This window comes from Hyperoodon ampullatus (genome assembly GCF_949752795.1).
Source record: "Hyperoodon ampullatus genome assembly, chromosome: 12".
Lineage (NCBI taxonomy): Eukaryota > Metazoa > Chordata > Mammalia > Artiodactyla > Ziphiidae > Hyperoodon > Hyperoodon ampullatus.
In genome coordinates, this window is record NC_136925.1 from 56,999,845 (window position 1) to 57,015,487 (window position 15,643).

Consider the following 15,643-nt stretch of genomic DNA (forward strand, 5'->3'; position numbering starts at 1 on the left):
TGCTCTTCGTGGTGGTGTGCGGACTGCTCATTGCGGCAGCTTCTCTTGTGGAGCATGGGCTCTAGGCACACGGGCTCAGTAGTTGTGGCTCACGGGCTCTAGAGCACAGGCTCGGTAGTTGCGGCACAAGGGCTTAGTTGCTACGTGGCATCTGGAATCTTCCCGGACCAGGGCTCGAACCCGTGTCCCCTGCATTGGCAGGCAGATTCTTAACCACTGCACCGCCAAGGAAGTCTTGGTGGTAGTATTTTAAAGGTACATCTTATTACTGTGTCATGCTGGTGCCGGGAGATTTTCAATGCATGTGAAGAAAGTCTCCAGTTTACAAATGCCTACTGATGGAGAGAGAAGAGAGGTCCCAGCCTGGGGCTTTCTCCTTTACTTCCCCATGGCTCCTGTGGCCCCCAATGCAGCACGGCATGTCCAGACTGCTGCTGTGAAAGACCCAGATCAGGGCCTGCCACAGAACACACCCTGCCCTTGAACTGAGGCCCCACTGTCATTCAGACGCATGTGCTTGGAAGGGAGAAAAACGATAATGGCCCTTATGCTATACCAGTCAGTAGGATGAAAATGACCAAGGTTCAAATCAGAATTGATCTACATACAAGCTGTACGATCTCAGACCAGTTATTCTGTGTACATGAGCTTTCTCTTCCTTAAGATGTGGATGGTAATTCTCACCTTATGAAGATTAAACAAAGTCCATTTTAAAGGGCTTTGAACACAGAGAGTGCTCAATAAATATTTGTTTTTCTTTTCCTCTGTGATACCATTTGCCCCAGTTACATGAATAGCTGACCATAAAATGCCAGGAGATACCTCAAGGCCACACAAAATTATCTGCTTAAATGGCAGAATTTAGTAAAACTATTTACTACTTCATTGCAGTAAATGGTATCTTGGGGTTTGAAAGTAGTTAAGGTTATGTCCCAAAGTGCCTATTTTACTCCTAAGTGAATTGCTGAGAATCCAGATTCACAGAAGCTTCTCTCAATATGAAGAGAGCAGAGTTTTATTATATAAATATATATAAACACACACACAAACTACCAGACAACCAAACATTCTGTTGTAATTTAACTTGCTCTGCATATACTTCTAGAAACCACATTCAGCTTACAAAAGTTGGAAACAAATAATTTCTATGAACAGCACAGTGGTGAAGACCCTGATAGCAGGTTTCCCAGGTTCAAATTCCAGTCCTGCCACTTAGCTCTAGGCCCTCAAGTGAGGTTCTCTACCACTCCCCACCTCCATTTCTCCATTTGTAAACTGGGAGTAATATCACCTACCTGCTTGGGTTGTTAAATAAGTTAAGATAGCCTCTCTAATTTATTGGCAGCAATCCTTCCCTGAAAAAAACACTGGCGTTGTGCTCTTCTTTCAAGTAGAAAAAATAACATATAACACATCTACCCCAGACCCTCAACCCGTTTTCCAAAACAAAACACACAGCAATACTCCAATACACAATTAACAAACTATCATGTTGAATGTAAAATGCTTAAGTGCTGTTTACTGAAGATCAAACCATTAGTAAGATTAAGTGTTGTTCCCAGGCAGTGACATGGCATATATCCTCTTGATTGACACTGGGTATGTTTTTCAAGATGTCCCCATTATACTAAAAATGTAACTCGAGCTATTTCCCCCACATTTGTGTTTAGAATGTCGTTATTGGGTTTGGCGGAATATGTATATATTTTCCCTATAAAAACATGAGTTAAAAAATGTTGTATTAAAAGATGTATATTCTATAAAGCTTGGGTATTAAAAAGCAATAAACATTCTTACTGTGGAAATATGTTCACCAAGGGGAGATTTTTACAGGTATGCTTGTATCAATAAAACAGATAGTGGCCACAGAAGAAGGGTAATTTTTAAAAACCTATTACTACCACTACTACCAACACAACAGAAAAAGCCCCAAATATGTCCCTAACTCCAAAGTATACAATTTTTGAACATTTTTCCACTTTTAAAGAAACAGCAATATTTTGGGATTTCACAAATTGTGTTCTCTGGAACATTGGTAACAAGTGTTATTAAAAAAATAAAAAAGGCTCCTAGGTCAAATAACTTTAGAATATTTAAAATATGCTTCTTGCTACCAGTTTTTTTTAGCAATTCATAAATACTAGCTAAAATATTATATGCTACAAGGAGCCTTGCAGTAAACTTTATTTACACTAAAATATTAGACCATGAAACTCCTTTTCAACAGAACACCTAGTAACAATATTCCACACACAATTTGGGAAATAGAGCTCTATTCCTTTGACTTATTTATTAAAGAATTTTTGCTTTAAGCAGATTAACAAAGTATTAGTCTCTCCTGAAATGTGTAAAAAGCTATTAGAACAAGCCTTTCATTTTAAAGACACATAGCCTGGCCTTGGCTTTCAAGCTTCAAGCTTCAAACTAAGCTCAAAAGGGATTAGTCTCTTTCCTTTACCTGCAAAATGGAGATGATATGATTTCCGATCAATAGTATAGGGACGGGAAAATTGATGTAAACGTGTTTCTTAAATGACCTTAAAATCTTGGGAATTAAGTAATCTGACGAATAAAACATGACCATCATTGCTATAGACAAATAACTAAAATTTATGCAGCAGGTTCTCACAAAAACAGTGGCCGCTCTAAGCTGGAGATACAAAGTATTTTTAAAGAAATATATACATGTTCTAATCTTCAAGTACTATTTTTAAAAAATTTCCCTCCTTTAAGGGAAAAACACTCCTCCCGCCTCCACCCAGAGTTCAGAGGGTGTCCTAGCCACTTATTTTCCTCTTTGCTTTGAAGGAAGTATGGCAAGAGACAAATCCATTTAAGTAATTGGTATAGTAAAGCAATGTCTCTAAACAAGAAAGAAAGGATACCCTACAGTGATGCTATTTAGGTATGCTAAGGCGCAATGATAAGAATTATTGGACGACTGCTAAATTTAACTAACGTTCTGGGAGTAGAAAAAGCAAGCAACTCAAATACTGGCAATTAATTTTTATATAGCCTCTGGGATGTTTTCCGTATGTACTATGTGATCTCAAAAATATTACGTACTCCAAAATACTACATCTGTGTCCAATAGTCCCTTAGAGTAAATATCACTGGATGTAAACAAACAAGGGCCTTTGGCAACTCTGCTGCTATCAAATAGAGGGAACATGTTCTATACAAGGAAGATCTAATTTCTCAGGACTCTATTCTTTCCAAATTCAAATTCACTTGTGCCTAAAATCAAATTCAAATTTAGCACTTTTGTGAAAAACGTTTTTGAGAATCAAGTTTTTTTTTGTTTGTTTCTGGTGGAAAGAAAAAAAGGCTCTATACTAAATTGTCCCGCAAACATAAAACCCAACCGTTCCAAAATATAAAATATCCATCAATGCACAAATATAGTTGAATTCCTATTATATACAGGGTATTGAATCCATCTAGTGCTTAGGATTAAAAAAAAAAAATCAAGCCCACTCTTGAGGCATTTATGTTCTTAGTAAATAGAAAAATTTCTACAATATAAACTTGCCTAATAAAGCAAGGCAGAAGGATAAACGCACATAGGATGTGTCCACGTACTAGTGGAGAATTTTAAAGTCAAGCTCCAGGGAAGAGAGGTTTCTGTCTAAGAGGAGTTGGCAATAAGACCAGAATACAGGAGTTGGCAATAAGACCAGATACAGAGACTGGCATGATAACTGAGTAGCTTACTGCCAAAGATGACCTCTTTACCAAGCTGTGTAAGCCATTCCCTCACTGAGAGGTGAAGCCTTTTCCTCCATGCTCTTGAATTTGAGCTGGGCTATGATTAACTGGCCAACAGAATATGGCCAAGTGGCACTGAGTAACTTCTGAGGCCAAGCCCCAAGAAGCCTGGCAGGTTCCACCTAGACTTCTTAGAATGCTCGCTCCAGGGTAAGCCAGCACGAATGTAGGAAGTCTGACTACTGTGATTCTGCCATGCTATGAGGAAGCCCAAGCTAGTCATGTGGCGAAGCTGCACAAGGAGAAAGATGACCCACCAGCCCAGGTGTCAAACCTGTGCATGAAGAAGCCTCTGATGATCCCCATGCCTCAGCCCATCTTGCTTGATGGACCCCAAGAAAGAACTTGACTGTGATCCTCCAGAATCAAGAGAGAAAATTGTTATTTTAAGTCACTAAGTTTTGGGTGGTATGTTACACAGCCAACAGCCGACTGAAACAATCACCTTGACCTTCAGGATAGGGGTCACAAATGGTGGTACCTGGGCCAGATCGAACTTGCAGACAGGATTTGGGGGGGCTTACTCAGTATTTTTAAAATTCTAGCTAACATTTTCTCACAAAACCCACATTCTTCTGAGGCCTGCACTTTCCCATCATCCACTTCACGTATTATATAACCTGCCAGGCTCCTATTGATCCTTAAGTATAGAAACCTTTCTCTAAAAAATGGGAGCAAGGAATTAATACACATATACAATTACCTAAATATATCCAGTCTGATGACATTATATAGTTATACTATAATCCAGAATGATTCAAAAATGCCATAAATCAAAAGAATTTTAGCCTGGATATACTGAAGCATATATATATCCCCATTTTCAATAATAAATTTTAAAAATAACAATCAATGATTTACTTAAAAATAAATAAAGACATCATACAAATTTACTTCTACCTTGATCTAAATAACTTCTATCAAGATGACGGGCCATAGCTTTGACAGTATTATTTGGACCAGAGAGAAATGAAAAGACACACACTTAGTAACTCTAGTCAAAACATTAATTATAGAATAAGCTGATCGAGTTACATGTTTCTAGACCACCTATAAATAGCCAAAGTTCCTTTCAACTTTCAGTTGCCAGCTCACCTTTTCTTACTCAAACCAAATCTTAATTATTCAATAACAAGTTATTTTAAAGTTTTATACCTCAAAAGAGGGAACCATGCCATGGCTTCCTAAATATGATACTGAAAACATTGTTTCAGAATCCATCTGTATTATAATGCAAGCTCCTTCAGGGCAGGAATCCTTACATTTATTTTATTCTAGGCTTATCATATACACCCAGCAAAAATCTTCACAGTTGTTTATTAAAATACATGTTAGGATTCTTTTAAATAATTTAAATTTTAAGACATTCTACATTTACATATTTTTAATGCCTTTCTGAGTTACCCAAATCTCGTTCTAGGTAGGATTTCAATTTTATGCTGCTCATCAACAATAAATAATTCTTACTCTTTTTCTCAAAATATAGATGATATCTGACAGACGTTAGCATTCAGAGATAAACCAGATCTCTACAGCCAACCCACCCAAACTTCAAAAATTCTTGTTAGTGTGAATTCCAATATTTTTCTACACAGCTTCAGTTTCACAGCAGCATGATGTTAAAGCATTTCCCAGTTTATTAAGTTAATTACATTTTACAGTTCTAATCTGATTCAACTAGTGTCACAAGAACATATATCAATTTCCATGTTCCTAAATCTTCCAAATAAATGACAAACTTAGACAAGTGCATACCCCCTAATGGAAGACAGGCACATGTTCAGGGGCTGTGGAAAGACATATCGTATCAGCATGTTCAGGGTTCCCATGTACCTTGAGAAGGACACCGTACTAGAGTAAGACGAAACTAAAGGCAGCAGAAAACAGCATCACTGTCACGTCTCAATTCACAAAGATCCTAAGAGGCAACAGAGAACAGTCACCCCCAAGTTACTTGAAAATTTTATTTAGGTTTGAAAAATGTATTTCAAAACCTGTTGCTGGGAACTCAGGACACATTCTCCCACAGCAACAATGCCACAAATATATGGTGCTTTGAGTTTTCCAGCAGGTGAAAAGAACTCTGCGAATCCAGAGAAGGGCACGACTGGAGAATTTACAGCTCTCTGGGATTTGATTACCACGTATGTTGTTTTTCCCTCTATGGAAAATGGCTTCTGCATTGCTCGCTGGCATACATCTCCCTCCTCCCTCCAGTTCACTATCTCTTTCTTTCTTCCAGTTACTCCCACTCCCACCAAAAAAGTCCCCAGTCTCTTAGAGGTGGAAGCAAAACAGCCTGATCCTGTGAGCCATTCGTAAGCAGGAGCTACTGAGCTAATAGCAATTTGAAAGGCAGGTATGAGAGGGATTTGAGAAGAACTGGCTAAGGGGACAGAGTTTCCTAGCCTAGGCCCAGTGCACAGTAGGCATTTAAAGTTCATGTATTATGTATAATAAAGATGAAGAGAAAAACCAACAGTATAGTCTTTAAATGTGTGCACTAAATGAGAAAGGGGATGGGGCTCAGGGGGAACTGGGTGGTGATCTGGACCATGGATATCACACCCTCAGCTTAGCTCTGCTCCGTGAAATATCACTTTTAGGTTATAAGATCAAGACATGTTCAGGGACTTCCCTGGTTGTCCAGTGGTTATGACTCCACGCTTCCACTGCAGGGGGCAGTTTCCCAACCAGTTTCAATCCCTGGTCAGGGAACTAAGATCCCAAAAGCTGCAGTGCGTGGGCAAAAAAAAAAGAGAGAGAGAGTTGTTCAGAAACTACACAAATATATTTTAAGGGAGAAAAAGCGTAAAAATTATCCTGTCTTCAAAAACTTTTAGGTATGGTGATATACTAGTACTTTTACCTACAAGTATTCAAATAACCTAAAGTCAATTCGGTCTTTGAGGAACACAAGCAAATAACTTTTCCTTGCTCTAAACAAGATACTTTTCCATATTATTAAGAGTAACAAACGATTTAGAAATTTATATCCACCCAAACTACAAAAAGCTGTTTAAAACAGTCACCTGTGCCTAACAGGGGTTCAATACCTTTAAGCCCTTTTTGAGATACTGTTTTGGTATTCTTAATAGTTATTAACATTAATATAATCTGAGTTTTTTGTTTTTTGTTTTTTGCAGTACGCGGGCCTCTCACTGTTGTGGCCTCACCCATTGCAGAGCACAGGCTCCGGACGCGCAGGCTCAGCGGCCATGGCTCACGGGCCCAGCCGCTCCGCGGCATGTGGGATCTTCCCGGACCAGGGCACGAACCCATGTCCCCTGCACTGGCAGGCGGACTCTCAACCACTGCGCCACCAGGGAAGCCCCAATCTGAGATATTTTTATAAATATCTTAAACTTATTCCACAAATATTATTTTTCAAATTAAGAAGTTATACTGCATGTGTATTAAAGCAAGCATTCTTTTCTGAACCACTTACAAATCAATTTCAAACACGCTTTCGAACAGTATTTCCAAATTAATTCGCCCACAGGTCTTTGACGGCCCTGCATCATCACAGACAATCACAGTGCTTTATGTCAAGCACTTTTTTAAGTACGTTACATATACTAGCTCATTCAATCCTCATAATAACTCTTGAGTTAGGTATTACTATGCCCAGTTTGCAGAAGGAAAAGAAAAAACTGAGGCTCTATGACATTAAATAACTTGCCCAAGATCACACAGCTATTAAATGACAGAACCAGGACTCTGACCCAGAAAGTCCAGTTCCAAAGTGATCACACAAAGTAGGTGTAATCACTGCACCCTACTCCCTCTCACACTCATTCATTCAAACTTTTATTACCTGCCTAGAGTAGGTCAAGCACTTTGCTAAACCCAGGTAAAGAGACAAACTAAGGCAAGATCTCCATCCTCAAGGAACTTACATTTTAATGCGCAGCATAAAAGGAAAGCGCAAATTAAACCCAAAAGTTCGATGTGACAATCCTGGTTCAGCAAAATGTCCAGGGAAAAGGTAAGATATGGTACTGAAAAGGATTTAGTAATAATATGCCTGATGTTCACATTTTTTTGAATACTTTCAAAAGCTACACATTGGATCTTTAAAATTAACCTTGTGAAGCTGAGCATTATTACACTCATTTCATAGATGAGGAATCAAATAAGTTCTGAAGAGCTTAACAAAGATGCCACATTGCCTTTGGAGGGAAACTGCCCCGCCTACAGAATCTGCTTCTCTAAAAAAAAACCCAAAGGGTCAAATCATAGGCTTCCTGGGACAGTTCAAAAAAATTAACTGGGCAAACCTGATCCCCTTTCAAAAATTTGAAATTAGTCCGTCCGTTTGCTATGAGATGTAAGATGATAGAGGGCGACAAGGGTGGGGCATCCGTTGAGAGCCAAGCTCAAGCTCGAAATGAGGAGATTATAAAGCCAGTGGACAGAAAAGAACAGAGTCCCAAAAAGAGAGCAACATGCCATGTGACCAGTCCTGAGGGAAGAAGACAGGGGATATGGTCTTTTCCTTATGACCCAGATGCCTGCAATAAACCTCATTTTCCCTAAAGACACAAGTGTTCTTTGCAAAAGCAACTACCGAAAGAGCATGTGTCAAGGGGATGACGTTTCACAATTTTTTCCAACACAAAAATTCAGACACTTAGCAGGCTTGAGTAAAGACTCCAGATGTAGTAACTGGCCACACAGATCTCCATGGTTTCTGTTTACTTCTTGCAAAAAAAAGGGATAAACTTGGCCAGCTCACAGCAACAAACACAGAAGTCAAAAGAATGTGTCTGGGCTTCCCTGGTGGCGCAGTGGTTGAGAGCCCGCCTGCCAATGCAAGGGACACAGGTTCGTGCCCCGGTCCGGGAAGATCCCACATGCCGCGGAGCGGCTGGGCCCGTGAGCCATGGCCGCTGAGCCTGTGCGTCCAGAGCCCGTGCTCCGCAACGGGAGAGGCCACAGTAGTGAGAGGCCCGCGTACCACCAAAAAAAAAGAAAAAAAGAATTTGTCTTCAGAATTATCCAGACATCACCCCTTCTGCTGCCTCTGCCCTAATGCACCCCCAACACCTTTACTTATCCCCACTCTCCTCAAATAAGAAAACTTCTTATTTTCTGTCTCCTCTTATCAAAAGTAAAACAAAGTCATTAAAGATCAATACTGACTAAAACTTTGACAACAAACCATTTCATCTCGGAGTATCTGTATGAAATGAAAGGTTTAGGTCAGGACAGTAATCACCTAAAGGCGGGAGTTCAGGAAAGGACTGGCATCACACCCGGCCTAGCACACCTGCTTCCCCAAACCAAGCTTGGAGACCATGCTGCTAACTCCGCCCACCCCCATCCTCTACCCCATCACCACCCAAGCAACAGCCTGGAGGCCTCAAGTTTCTGCTGTTCCAGGCTCTCTCACAGGGACACCACAAGGGTGACAACTAGAGAGGCTTCTCAGGACCTTTGGGCAGCATTGAAATCAAGAAGATGTAGGAGAGCAAAGGCCACCAAAGGGAGTGAGATCTCACAGGTCCATGACCATGGAGCACAGGGAACTTCCACTTGACACAAGTGTGGCCTTGGCCTCTAGGATGCTGCGTCCTTTTTCTAGCCTGTAAATGATACTCAGGTGTACAGATAATGAGGAATTTTAAAACAAGAGAAAAAAATAATTCATTTTGGTGGACCAATTATTAAAAACCCTTTAGGCCTAATTACCAGGCAATCCAGAAGCCATCATGTGCATTGTTAAACGCATCAATTTTTGTGAGTTCGTCATGCTGCAACACTCTCAAAAACAAGACAAGTACTAAGAACTTAAACACCAAAAGAGCAATCATAAACCTTCAAATAAGCATTAGCCCCCATTAGAAAAGAAAAACAAAGGTGGATGATGAAAGAAGTAAGTGTACTGTGGAAGACAAGGCAAGTTTTCAGCAGGTTTTTTGGTTTTTAAGAAGGTGGGGTTCTTGAGATTTATAAATCCTTATACTTCAAAGGCATACACCTAATATAAGTCCCATGAAGATAACTTTAAACAGGCCCACAAAAATCACACGCCTCACAGATGAGGGTGGTTAAAAGGCAAATATCACATAACTCTAAATAAAGGTAAGACCTGCCCAGTTAGAATACTGGGTGTGTCTTTTAACAATTCAAGAGAAAATTATGAATAGGGCTTCTAAACGACACGGTAAAGAAAATCCGTTTTTAGAAAGTACTCTTACGCCAGCACATGGAGGACTAGATTGATCTAGAAAACAATTATCCATATGGACAGGTTAAAAATGCATTTGGTCACTAACTCCTGCAAAATTAGAATGACGAATCACGCCTTCAATGATAAGGCTAGGAAAAATAAAAAGAAACAGTCGTTCACTTATGACATAATTGCAATATAACAACTCTTTGCCATCCTTCCTTCACCAAAAATATATATAATTTCAGATAACACACAAATTCAGAAGGAAAGAACTCTATTCATGATACAGTACACAGGTTTTTTTTTTAATGTTGTAAATTCACGTAAAAGAAAGACATTACAAGATGGCAGCCCTCTTCCAGGCCTGAACTTTTACATAATGGTTAATTTTCAGTTATGCCATTTTTAGTTAAGCATAAGGATCATGCCCATGTTTCTTAACATGTGACAAAATGATATTTGTGAAAAGGCTTCTGGAATGAGGAAGAACATGTGATATGCCACAAAGCTCGATAAGTTTTCCTTTTCTGTATCTAGTGTGAGAGCAAGCAGCAGCTAGCCATAAACCAGGCACTGTTCTATGGGCTTCACATGGATCATCCCACTTAATCCTCTCAGTGAAGTGAGCACTAATAGGAAGTTCAATTTACAGGTAGAGATTTAAATAACCCTTCCAAGGCCACACTGAGAATGAGTGGGAGAATCAATCGGAATGTGACCCCACGCAGGCTGGCCCCCGAGCCCAGATTTTCAGGGTTTATGTCATCATGACATAAACCAAGCCTCTTGGTTCTGCTTGCCCAACACCAATGGCAAATGGGGTCAACAAAACAAGATCTTACATGATGAATGCTATACATTTACTCATAGAAGACATAAAAATATCTCAGACGAAACTAGAGTTAAAAGGTTTAATAAGAAAAATACCATTTGACATTAATATTTATCAAACATTAGCAAAAACTGATAGGAAGCAAACAGAATAGTTTTTCTTAAAATGACCGGAAAGTCAAGGGAAAACAGTAAGAAGAGACAAAATGCAGTATTCTTTGAAAAACTGCTTTGCAAAAGCAAACAGTAAGAAACCTACTTGAAAACTAACAAGTAAATAAAGTCATAAATATAGCTACTCATAAAAAGTGGTTTCCTCTGGAAACATTTGACTATGCACAAGTCAGTCAGAACAACTAATGTTAGCGTATTTCTTCAAATCCTAATGTTTTCAAGAAGAAATATAACCAAAAAAATTGAAAACAGAATTCTGTAAATATTTGAGAGGGTCTAACCATGAGTAGGAAGAATTCCTTAATCAGGTATCCAATGAATGTGTCCTGATAAAGAGGGATAATGGAATGGAATGGAGGGAATTTTAGACTAACAGATAACTTACAAAAATATTAATTCCCTACTATGGCAGCTTCCCCAAAGACCAAAACAACAATTAAAAAAAGGACCTGGTAACACAGGGCTAAAACTCAAATGCTTTCTATAAATATCCTAAATCATATACATAATCCTTTATACGTTTCAAATGGCATATACTTGAGTTCATCTTATTGAAGTAAACACTTGATTAAGTAGTTCATCAAAGTACATATTATTTAGGAGACAAAGTCTTGCAGTAAGCCAAATTAGACTTCTGTGCTCCCTTCAACAACTGCTAAATAGGTGGATGGGAACACAAGAGTCTAACTTTTGTCCCTTTTTCACAGTTTGTTTGTTTTGGTTTGGTTTTGACTTCCGAAGAGCTTTTTAAAATAGGCATCAACCACCAAAACTTGCACCTCAGGGCAGCTTGCCAATGCTTCAAGTACAAGCTGACAACCTCGGGCCAGAGCCAAAGCCCTGTGCCCCGCCCCCTCACCACCATCTTTAAAGGATGGCTCCTGATCCCATCCCACCCTCAAATCCCTCCTCCCACCACCACCCCGCTCCCGCGCCAATAGCAATATCTCAACCTCTCCAGGCTAAAGAAGGTGCCTCCCAAAGAAACACTAAGCTTATCTGATAAATGATTCCATGCTTAAGGGTAAAAGCCAATAAGGACTGTCCCTTTTCTCTCCTTCCCCCCCAGCCCTCAAACCAAGGCTCCCATCTTCTCCAGCCTAGGACTCTAATTCAGTGGTAGGAATTTGGGGCCAGTATGGCAAGCAATATGGCAGCCAGTGGGGGAGGCACTTGGGAACAGGTCTGGCGCTACCACTCCACGGAGTGCGCTCACTGTATGAGCAGCTGCCCACCCTACACCCTCTCGATTTTGCGCTAGCCTAGGTTGAGAATGATCCTGCTCTGGCCAAGGGTGAGAATGACCTGTTCCTCTCTTTTGTTCTCTCAACCCACTCAAGTATAGGCCACCCACAACAGGCTGCAAAACCGCAAACATCGGATGAAGGCTCCATATCTCAATATGCAGACCCAGGCAAAGCCCTACGACAACAGACCCTGCAGCAGCCTAATCCCTGGGGTTTGAGTCCTCAAGGTAAAAATGAGAGGTCAGGACTCAAAGTCCCTAAGGTTCTTTGCACTCTCACAATCAAGATCCAAAATTCAGCTCAGATCCTCAGGCCATCCCAGAGTAAAGTCTCTGGAGAATGTGCTAAGCCTGCACAATTCTGGCCATTTTGACCGTCAAGTGGAGTCCAAGTTACAGACAGTAAGGGGTTGGCGTTGCAGTCTGCTTATTGCTGAAGGTTACTATCTCGTTAGTGTGCTACAGAAAAATGGATGAAAACACTTTATGACCTCTCACACAAAATAAAATGATAACACATCTAAAGCACAAGCAGCAAATCCCTTTTATCTTTGGAAATGAATTAAGTCAATGGAATACATATGGTGGTTGCAATGTGAGGAAAAATTCTGGTCAGCCTGGGAATCTAGCGCAGAGTATTACGGCCATTCCTTTGATTTTTATTCCCCTCCTCCACATCTGGGGATTTTAAAACAAATGAAAGAAGGCATTATTCCAGCTTAAGGCATAAGCATAAGTCACAAAGAACAAAGAAAGTTTTATTATCACATTAAACATCAAGGAGGAAATGTGCTTACTGATAACTAATTTAGTATCCTACCCTATTAGGTTAGCATTTGCTGTTTGCAAGCTTCTAGGCCAATATTTACAATTTACATCTAAGACAGGAGGTAAAAATGTTCAGCTAGTGAGAAGGTCATTAAGGAACGGAAGGGGGTAAAAAAAAAAAAAAAAAAAAAAGGCTTGGAAAAACAGAACAAAGTACACAGATAGACGGTACTCTTTGCGCCTCAGTGGTCTACAGAACATTCGCCCTGTCCGCCTATAAAGTGATTTAGCATTAACCACAGGTCACTCTAGCAGCAGAGTACTACTTCCTGACAAAACCTTTTTGAAAGCTCCCCCACCAACAAAACAATCTCCATACGCCAAAGAATGTGAAACCTACTGCCCCAGGCCAGTGTCTTGGGCTTTCTGCCTAAGAAGTTTGCTTTCAGCCAGAAGAAGGGGGGAAAGAATCACACTGTAACAACAGCAGATTGTAGAATACAGCGAACAGCCCTCCTGCTTGTTGGCGCCGTTCCCAAGCAGCAGTTCCAGTGGCTGGGCCTTGAGCCCATTCAAGAATTCCATCTCACAGGAAGTGTTTCAAATATAGTTATTTGATCTTTCAGCATTTGCAAATGCACCTGCTGAGCAAGGAGCCTGACAGCCATCGCCCCAGTTCCTTCCTATCCGTCTTCACCAGTCTTCACCAGTCATCGCAGAGGCGGTTTCAGGATTAGGTGAGGTGCAAAGTACAGAAAACCCCAGCCAAAGATTTCTGCTGCTGCACGAGGTTAGGCGCGACCTGTGGCTTTTGGTTCCTTTCTCCCCACACTAACTTCCCTGTCACTTTTTTCCCCGGAGCAGGTAAGAGGGCTTTGTTTTGTTCTCTAGCTTTCAGGTGCCCGGGCTTACCTCGTGGTGGCTTCCTCCCCTCCCTTGCCATGGTTCCCCCCCAGGGCCTGGTCCTTGCCGCTGGGGTGGTAGGCAGTGAGCACAACTCCCTGGGAACTGGAGAGCCAGCTCATGGTGAGAGAAGGGGCATAATTTCTGCGATCCTGACACAGAGGAGGGGAAAGAAGTTCCTGGCTCTCCCGGCAACTCGGCTCATTAGCATCGGCCGGCTCCTCCCACCAAGGCCAGCGATTCACAAGGGAGGGGCGGGGCCTCTCCGGCGCGGTGCCGCCGACTCTCCAAGGGGAAGGCCGGTGACTCAGAACGTGGCCGCAGCCCGGGGACAGCCCCAGTCCGAAAGGCTGCAGTTAAGGGGTGGGGGGTGGCGGGGGTACTAGTTGCTCCCACCCCCGAGTTATTCTGATCTGATTAAACAGCCACGTTGTAGCCGCCTCTCAACGTTGTAAGCACAAGCCGTCTTGGCTAGGAAACAATGAATTACTGCAGAGCCTTTTTTTCCCTTCTTAATTCCTGTTTCCATCTGGTAATTTCTGCTACTTCATGTAATGGGAGTAAGGGCTCTTCTTAGCCCCTTCAAGGTCAGCGTTAAAATTAACCATAGCAAAACCCAATCAACCTGCCCAGCAAAATTGTGCCATACAGGTGACAAGAAAGGCTTCCTGGGGACTTCCCTGGTGGTCCAGTGGTTAGAACTCCGAGCTCCCAAGGCGGGGGGCCCAGGTTCAATCCCTGGCCAGGGAACTAAGATCCCACATACCACAACTAAGCCTGCGTTCTGCAAGGAAGACCCGGCACAGCCTAAATAAACAAATATTTTTTTTAAAAAAAAAAGAGAGAGAGAGAGAAAGGCTACCTGTTGTGTTGAGTTTAAAACGTCTTCATAAAAAAGATGTGTACCTAGAATACCATCTTCTTTCACATAGCAAATGCCAAGTTTACCTTTTGTTTTAACAGAATACCCTTCAGTACCAAAAAGAGACCCATCTACCAAAACCGTTAAATGGCACTGCTGAGAATTAAAAAAAAAAAAAAAAGTACTTACTATTATTTGTTGAGCACTTACTATATGCCAGGCTGTCTCTGTGACAGGTGTTTTACATGTATTATCTCATTCAATTCAGTTCAATTCTCTCTCTCTCTCTCTCTTCCTTCCCTCTTCCCTCCTTCTTCCTCTCCCCCTCCCCCCTCCATCTGTTTCTCTCACACACAAACACACCTTATAACACGGGTATCATTCTCATCTGCAGGAAAGTGAGGCTGAGGGGCAGATTAAGTACCTTGTCTAAGATAACACAGTTGTTCTGTGCCAGAAGCTAGATTTGCTCAGAATTCTAGGCTAAATTCCATTCTTTTTAACCACCATCCTGTTCTTTGTCCTGTAGATAAGGAAACAAGCGCAAAAGTTAAGAAAAATATAAGAGATGTTTCTGTCCTTTCTCCTCTAAAAAATTCTACACTCCTCTATGTATCTAGTAGCCTGAATGGAAGTGGTTTTTGTTGTTGGTTTTTACGGTCTATCAGCATTTGTATCTAAACTTCCTCATAAATAAGTTTTCAACGTCATCATTCCATAAACATACTGTTTGTACTTTTTTATTATTTAAAATGATCATGAGAAATAAAGACTTTATTCATACTTACACACTCTTAAAGTATCAAAAAATTATTTTTTTTAAATCCTCTTTGGTATCTGCTGTGAACTCCCATTTACAAGTCTTCCTAAAAAAAGAGTTTATTACAGCTTCCTCCCTCCCCACTCCACAATT

The 15,643-nt window shown here is 40.9% G+C and overlaps 1 protein-coding gene across 1 annotated transcript in view; it reads right to left on the bottom strand.

The window, feature by feature from the left end:
* ARHGAP18 (Rho GTPase activating protein 18) overlaps positions 1–13,990 on the bottom strand; it is a gene marked incomplete at both ends in the record, with an annotated part of 125,161 nt that extends 111,171 nt beyond the window's left edge. The window contains one exon of the mRNA XM_079716596.1: positions 13,878–13,990. Within this exon, the coding sequence (XP_079572722.1) occupies positions 13,878–13,990 (113 nt within the window). The remainder of the gene's footprint in view (positions 1–13,877) is intronic.
* Positions 13,991–15,643: the final 1,653 nt, after the last annotated feature.